Source organism: Nomia melanderi, chromosome 11 (assembly GCF_051020985.1).
Source record: "Nomia melanderi isolate GNS246 chromosome 11, iyNomMela1, whole genome shotgun sequence".
NCBI classification, from domain to species: domain Eukaryota; kingdom Metazoa; phylum Arthropoda; class Insecta; order Hymenoptera; family Halictidae; genus Nomia; species Nomia melanderi.
This window is the reverse complement of record NC_135009.1, coordinates 1,498,280-1,506,461: the sequence shown is the minus strand read 5'-3', so window position 1 is coordinate 1,506,461 and position 8,182 is coordinate 1,498,280. Positions and strand designations below refer to the sequence as shown.

Below are 8,182 nucleotides of genomic sequence, written 5' to 3'. Positions count from 1 at the left end.
TACATAACAATAGCTCCAGTATAGACTAGAATAAATATGATTGGTTAATTTTTTCTCAATTTTTAACGTTTCTTTTGCGAAGAAAATGCTATTTTTGAGACCATCAACTTTGGAGGTCCACCATTTTGTGAATTTTTACTCAAACAAAATAATCGTAGACTATACTGGGGCCATAGTCATACTTTTTCTAAGGATAATTCTTTTTTTTTAGACGTTCCAGTGAGCCGCAATCGTGTACGCCAGCAGATCAAAATTTTTTAAATGACCTCCATGAGGCTGCAAAAAGCCCCTATAAAATATCATTTATAAAATTATATAAAAATTTTTTCTTGTATTTGAAAACTTAAGATGTCTATCAAAAAAATTACGGACTCAAAAAATGTTTTTTCATTACTTTATCAGTCCCACAAAAATTATCCAAATTTTCAATCGAGAAAGTGTAAGGTCCCCTTAACCAAAAAGCACTTCCTTTATATAAAGCAACCTTAGAAAAATAGAAAAATTTTTTTATCAAAAAAATGTATCCTTTTCATATAAAATAAGTATGTTATAGAGTTAAACTGAGCTTTAGATCATTGAAGCTCGTTGATAAATACCAACTATACATTGTACGTAAACAATATTTGTAACAGAAAGAGATAATACAAGATAGCAGAAGGTAATCGAAGTAGTAAAAAGGTATGAATTTTCGAATTTTTTGACGTGGAAAATATTACTATCAAAGAATAATTATAGACTTTAACTGATAACACGGGTTAACAAAATTTAACTTTTTTTTTGGTCACAGAAAGATTAATCGGCGATCTTAATAAAATGGCATCCAAAATAAGCCAATTTTTAATATAAATAAAAAATACTATTAAGATCACCCATTAAACCTTCTGTGGCAAAAATCGTGTGGACCAGTGTAATAGGACAGGCCCGATGTAATCTTTAAAATTTTTATCTTCTGTTCAGTTTTTTATTTACTCAGTACTTACTTTTCCTATTTAATAATGTGTTACTAGTAATTATACAAAACAAATCTAAAATGGTTGAAATAAGCAGAAATTACCGAATATTGAAGAAAATTCCAAATATATCTTTAATATTGAAAATATTGCATGTACATTATTTTACACAAAATATTAAGGCAAATTAAACATTGTGCGTAGTACAATAATAATTATTGTATAATATTTGTAAAATTATTAACAATACTTCCACAGTTATCCTATTGAAAGTATTCAAAGAAAATGAAAATCTATTATCCGAATTAAAATTTAACAAATACGTATAAAAGACTTTTAGATAATAATGTGAGAGGAATTGATTGATTAATAAGAAACATTCTTTAATTTTGTTTTGTCAAAAATTAATGGAATCAATTTTGTTTTATAAAAATAGCAATTAAACCCACGCCTAAAAATCATTGATACTAAAATTTTAATTGTATCATAAATTTATAAATCATTTTTTTAAATAAACGTATGCGTTTAATATTGTGATAATAAAATACCCGTACTTTTACATTTTTATTTAAGTGAATATGAACAAATACCTTTTAGTATTTTTTAGTTTCCTGTTAATTCTTTATTAAATATATGTGGATAACAAAATAAAGTAAACTTGTAAGTCGTACTACAAAATTGTCACTATAATGAAATGGATGAAGAAATTCTATTAATATTAACATGCAAGGCGTCCCACGTATGTACATACCTAACTGTCGCTACGGTTTTTGAAACATTTTCGATAATCGGTTGAAACAATTGTTTTGATATGAAAGTTCATCAATCTTAATTGAATTATAAATTGGAATACGAAAAATTTCAAAAAGTTTTTCTGTCGTTAAAAAATCAACATCACCTTCGTTTTTTTTATTGCACTGTATACTTACGATTACATATTTTTATAGACGATATTAAGACGAATTCAACGACCTTGTTTATTGTAACTATTTACTCTTAAGAACAAGAAGTAAATTATTCTTAATAAGCATTACAAAAGTATATTAAAAGTTATAACTTTTTAAGTATTTTTTATATCTATTACAGTGCGTCAGTTCTCGTTAATATTCATAAGATATTGCTAACATTATTGCATTTAATTTAAACACAACGTATATGTGAAAAACATATATATACATTTTATGCTAGCGTTTAGTGTCATCGTGGGTGCGTTACTCTCATATTAACTCATGTTTATAAAAAATATATAAAGATAACTTTTACGGGAAGATAGCAGAATTTGTTGATAAAATATCAAGTATTATTTTAAAAGTAATAGCTGCTTATAAAAACGACTGATAAGTTTCTCTATGATGCAGATCAAGATGCCTGAAAATTACTATGAATCGAATGAATAAGACGATTATAAATATTTCGATATCCTCTTCACACTTTGCATTTCATAACGCAAAAAATAATATAAACGTTACAAGAAGGAAAGGTTGCTTTTACATGAACGATTACAAGAAAATTGAACGCAACGGAAAACATGAACCTGTAGAAAAATTTCCGAACTTCAACAAAGTAAACCTGAGAAGAATGTATGAAATTTATTAAATATATATGTTAAAATTAGTTGACTTTTGATAAAAAATATTATGAGCTGACAAATCAATTATTCATATGAAACTGACCATCATTAAAATTTATGTATCAAGACATAGTGTTTCGAGAGAGTTTTTCGGTATTATAGCGTTAGAAAAATCATTAATATTATATGGGAGAATAAATAAAAATTTTTATTAAAAATTATTTTCAAAATTATAGTAAACAAAAAGTCAAAGCTGATTCTCTAACAATAAAATTCATCCATCCATAAGGCTATAATCTTAAATTATATCAAAGATAGTGTTAATCTACTTGAGTGGTCACCACACAGTTCCGACTTGTCACCAATAGAAAATATGTGAGTATTGTCCAAATTAGAAACAGCCAAGAAATATTGCAAAATATTAACGAATTAAAACTTTGTATTTTGAGAACTTGATAAAAATTTAACGCAAAAGAATGTACAAAATATGCTTCAGTTGTTTCAAATACACTTACTAGAACATCACAAAGAAAACTCACCATTCTGAGTATTAAATCCTATACTTACTTACGTCTGTATTGAAGAATCAAATTTATAAAAATATTGTAGAAATAAATATTTTGTTTAAATTTGTAGTTACTCGAAATAATACAATTATGTTTATATCCGATATAATTCATACTTTCATTAATAAATTATTTATTTAAAGAAAACTTGAATGTTCCCTTACTTTTATCATCCACGGTATGTTTATATTATTTTTCTGACAATTCCCAATTACTATACAAATGTACGTCGAATTTTGTGAATTATAATATTTTATAGTTAAAGAGAAATGTCTTCAAAAACTATCTATATAGAAAATAAGAAATTATTTTTCAAATATATAAAATCTCATTTCGAAATTATTTGTATTATAACAAACATTATTTAAAGGCTTAATTACTCTTATATTAATAATTACAATATATGTATTTTTTCATTAATTAGACATACTTTAATTTCTTTAATTTCACATTTTCAAAAATTTGGAAAACTTTGTCATACAAAGATGAAAGAAATGAACTTATAGAAGCAATACCAGGATTACAAAGTCAAGGAATACATAGTTCGTATTGATTACTTTGATAGACGATCAATTATTCACATACACACACGATCTTACTTGTCACTGTATTACAGCGTTACCTTTAGAACTACAAGGTTAGAGATCTAAGGCCGTTCGATTGAATTAATTATCGAACTTCTACTTTTGTTCAAACGTTGAATATTTATAATACAATTTATGAAATTAAGAAATATATGAAATTAAAATGTATATAAACCAATTTATGAAAAAAGTGTAATTTAAGAACTGTGTATTACAGAAAACTATTGATTGTCGTATTTAAAGAAAAAAAGCAGGATTAGAAGTGTAAGAGAATAACGCTAATATACAATTTGCATATATTTACAATCCTTTTTTGTACAGATTGCTTATACAACTGCTGTCTTTGACATCAATTACATGCTTTACAGGATCTTTTTAAAATTGTAACTTAGAAAGAAATTTGAATGTCTTAAATTATAAAAATTTTTGTACCAGATCATCATTTGTACATTAAGTTGGCATGTTAATCAAACATGTAGGACACTTTTAACACTTTCTACAATCTGTTGTTTACTAAAACATACTATAAAATTTCTGTAAAGAGCAGAAATAAGTAATTTTTCATATACTATTCTGAAAATAACAATTATACAAATCTAATTCAAAACTACTCTGTTATTTTATTTTGAAAAATGTATTATATACCGCCGAACTTAAAGAATGTATTATATACTACCAAATTTACAGAAAACTTAAAGCGATTGTAAAATTGATTAATTGCTGAAAAGATTGTAATAAAAAAATGTAAAATTAAATATCATTCAAATGAAGTACATTGTACATAAAAATAGGTATTGCTATACACACAATTCATTCCACTTTGAAATTAAATTTAAAATTAAATTCATTCATGGAATTTGCACTTGATTACTCAGTACTTAATTCTATGTTCTCGTATGTTATAAAGTATTTACCTACATACGTGACGAAATATTAGTACATATTGTTAATTATCTATACATTTTTATGTTGTCAGGACAAGGAGTATACATAGACATATACATTAAAAAACTAAATTCACTGTTGATGGTCAACGATGTTTTTGATAAATAATGCCTTACACAATTATGCAAGACTCTGATTAAGCAAACTTAAATTTTGTTCACATAATGGCATTTTAGCTAAATGTTGAATCTTAATCTATTGGTGAGAAATTGGTGTTTTCTGTTCCCTTATATGGTGACATATGTACTTTCCCCAGTACACACTAAAAAATTGCACATATACAATTTCATTCATGTAAACTACATTCATTTTTTTCACAGCCTTGTTGTGAAAATATAATTTGGAAGATAATTTTAATACATTGTTTTTCGCATATGTATTGGATATGCTTCTGCAATAGAGCTACCTCATAAAAGGAAAACTGCATTGCTAAAAACTTCATAAACTTTTTTTAGCAATATGTCAGAATATTACTCCAAATATCCGACATAAATGTTTTGTAACTTCTGCAATACCTATATTCATCTGCGAGTTTCTATGTACAATAGATAGTATATTGCTGCACCATTTTCTTAATAGTACGATTAGTTCTTTGTCATTGTTATATAATTGCTTTTATTGAGCCTGTCTCTGTAGCACAAAACTCACGAATATTGTTTCCTTCTTGAGTCTCCTCACAAGCAATATTACTGCAAATGTTTTCATTTCCTGATTCTTCGCTGAATCTTACACTGTCAAGCTTTAAATTTATTGAGCTGTCCGTTTTTGACAAATCACTAACATCTGTATCATCCAACCCCAATGTTCCGTCTATAGAAGAGTCATTTTTAGATTCTTGACTAAGACAAGAATCGTCAAGATCTGATTTACTTTCACAATATTTTTTAGAAGTTATGTCATAAACAGATTGTGGTGAAAGTGATTGTTCAAGTTTAGACAATTCTCCCCCCTTTGCATCTTCCGATTTATTTAATTTTTTAACTAATTCAGCCCATGGATCTTCCAAAAAAGATTTCATATCTACGTAGCTTGATATGTCAATCTGTTTGCGCGCATCCTTCTGGTAACCCTAAATGTGAAAAAAATATGTTCGATACCATCTAACGGAAAGAATTTTTGGTCCTGCAGACAAGACTGATGAAAGTTCTATTCAAAATTACCTTTTTCTGACCATGAAACTGTTTACCAGAGTGCTTGTAAGGAGAGTATGAATTATTGTAATTTGATTTTGAGGTTGCATGATAATTGTTCCTGTAATGGTTAAATCCACCGCTACCTGAATTACGATGATTACGACCACCTCCAGAACCATACCAATTACCACTATGTCTTTTTTTCTCCGACACTGGTGTACTAATATTCAAAGGAATAAAGTCGTTTCCAGTACGCATCTGAACTCCAATTGATGAAACGCACTGATAACTGTCATCATTATCGTAGTTATAACCTGTCCTACTTTTATGATCGTATAACTTCCAATTGTAACATTGCTTCCCCCTGCTACTACTTGGCGTACTTAGAGGAGACTTTTTCATTTTGAAAATCTTCTTTACACTAATACTTTTTCACAAATTTTACCAATATTTACAAGCAATGTTGTCAATAAAACAAAATACTAATAGGACGCCATACTATTTATTTTCTGCTGACCAATCGATATCTCGAAACAATGGCGTCTCTCTTATATCGATATACTACAGCTCTCGAATCGATAGTGAATTCTGAATTGTTTAATTTTGATGTTTAAATTTTTCATTTGTCTTTAAATAACTTTACAGTCCTAAATTCATTAATAATACCTTTATAATTAGTATTTGGTTATCACTTATGAACATTTCTTTATATAATTAACACTGCAAGTGGTAAAATTGAACAATTTTCTTTTCCTATTTTTATCCTGTAGCATACAATTTAGGTACAAGTTTCCTTTTGTAAGTAATTGCCAATAACAGCAGACATCTATAATATTTAGAATATTGAAAGATGACATCAGTACGACATAATGTTAATTCGTCCGTGGTTCGTTAATTAGCCATTAATAATAAAACTGTCTAACATAGACACACTGATACCGTGTATATGTTCATTTTCTCCGCAATTTCTGTGCTAATTGTCGCAAAACAAAAGAGCGCTCGTGCGTTGTAATTATTTACTTATATTCGTACAAAATGGCGTCCATCATAATGTACGTAATTTACCACTCGTGTGCTGAACCGTTTGAGTGCCGCTAGCTTTGTAAAAATTCAAAAAGCTCCAGGCAACGCCATCAAACTTCTTTCATTTCAGTTTAAAAATTGAATTACGCTTTTTTACTTTCATATAAAAAAATTCGAAGTTTTACGATCGCTCCATTCTTTGATTTCTAAGCAAGTAACAAAAAAAGAAAAATAAAAATAAATAATTGAAAGGGAAACAAATAAACTAAATTTAATTCTACGAACCGATAGCTTGGCACTTTCAGAACGGAAAAGCGCGATCGCGCTGCTCTGCATTCAAACAATTAAGGCAGTTAAGTCGAAGAATTATACAACGAAATTATTATAAAGTCATAGATAAATACGATACAAAGAATTACTACCATAAAAAGATACATTTAAACAAAACTACAATACTTTCAGTATGAGACATCATTGCATATGAAGTTACTTGCTTTGTGCATTCACTAAAAAATACTTTCTATATTAAAATAAACATTATTTTTAACAATTATTTAAAGTCTCTTCTCTTAAATGCAATCTTTACCATACAGTACGTGCTTCCATCTACGTATGGTGAAACAGTAACACTGCTGCCAACCTCATACAACGAGGCTTACGAAGTTCGAAACTTGAACGCGGGGATACAGGTGGCACTACAGCAAGAGTTGAACCACGCATGTGTAATGGCGCTGCGGCTGGGAGTAACGAGACTATCGCAGATGCACCGAACGTTTCGTCTAGTGTGGGTAGTAGAGTGTACATCGCGCTTTGGTCGCGCACGTTTGCCAGAGTTTGTGTCCACAATGAACGGCTTGGAACCTGTTGCACGGCCCGGCGCGGACCGGTTCGAGTCGTTTCCTTATCGACGTTTGTCGTAATAGAAAGGTGGTCTGTTTTTCGGCGAGGATGAACTGTCGCAAGTGTCGCGATCGTCATTGTTGACGTTTCTTTTGGTGTGACAGTGGTGGCCGCTACCGCTGCCGTGCATCACGATTTTCTCGTGCTGAAACAGCGCATGATACGTTAGCAACGAGTGAAACAATGGGGATCGTGCAAAGTCGTGCCGGCGAGAGCGATGGCGGTGTGCGCGAGGTGTTCATCGGTGGTGTCAAGGGCGGCGCGCCTCATCAATCCTGTCAAGCTAGCCTTGGCATGGGAAGTTTGGGTGGACCACACGCACGGAGTGGCAGCGTCCGTGGCGCGCCAAGACAACCGATGCCCGACGCTGTCGAGCTCGAGAGGCGCTTCACCAAAGTGCTGGTGAGTTTTCAATGCCTTGTGCCTCCTTAATCATTCCTTAAATCCCCTAATGCGCGCGTCCGGCATGTCTCATGGATTAGGTGCACCGTTTCCTTTCGCACTGTTGATC

At 30.3% G+C, this 8,182-nt stretch overlaps 2 protein-coding genes across 4 annotated transcripts in view; one reads left to right on the top strand and one right to left on the bottom strand.

Moving 5' to 3' along the window:
- Positions 1–3,939: 3,939 nt before the first annotated feature.
- Positions 3,940–6,277, bottom strand: LOC116435179 (uncharacterized). The gene is made up of 2 exons (XM_031994484.2): positions 5,776–6,277; positions 3,940–5,684 (listed from the first exon to the last, which is right to left on the bottom strand). Exons 1-2 carry the CDS (start codon positions 6,148–6,150, stop codon positions 5,217–5,219), a joined length of 843 nt encoding a protein of 280 aa, XP_031850344.1. The 5' UTR covers positions 6,151–6,277; the 3' UTR covers positions 3,940–5,216.
- A 1,207-nt stretch (positions 6,278–7,484) lies between these two features.
- Positions 7,485–8,182, top strand: part of Frl (formin-like protein) — a 143,179-nt gene continuing 142,481 nt past the window's right edge. For all 3 annotated transcript variants that reach the window (XM_031994681.2, XM_031994679.2, XM_076372100.1), the window contains exon 1: positions 7,485–8,073. In XM_031994681.2, the coding sequence (XP_031850541.1) occupies positions 7,855–8,073 (219 nt within the window). In that variant the 5' untranslated portion in view covers positions 7,485–7,854. The remainder of the gene's footprint in view (positions 8,074–8,182) is intronic.

Excerpts from the sequence above, each read along its gene's own strand:
- LOC116435179 (XM_031994484.2), bottom strand. The coding sequence starts at position 6,150 with ATGAAAAAGTCTCCTCTAAGTACGCCAAGTAGTAGCAGGGGGAAGCAA. Across the intron at positions 5,685-5,775 it reads AGTTTCATGGTCAGAAAAAG|GGTTACCAGAAGGATGCGCG; the intron begins GTAATTTTGAAT and ends TTTCACATTTAG.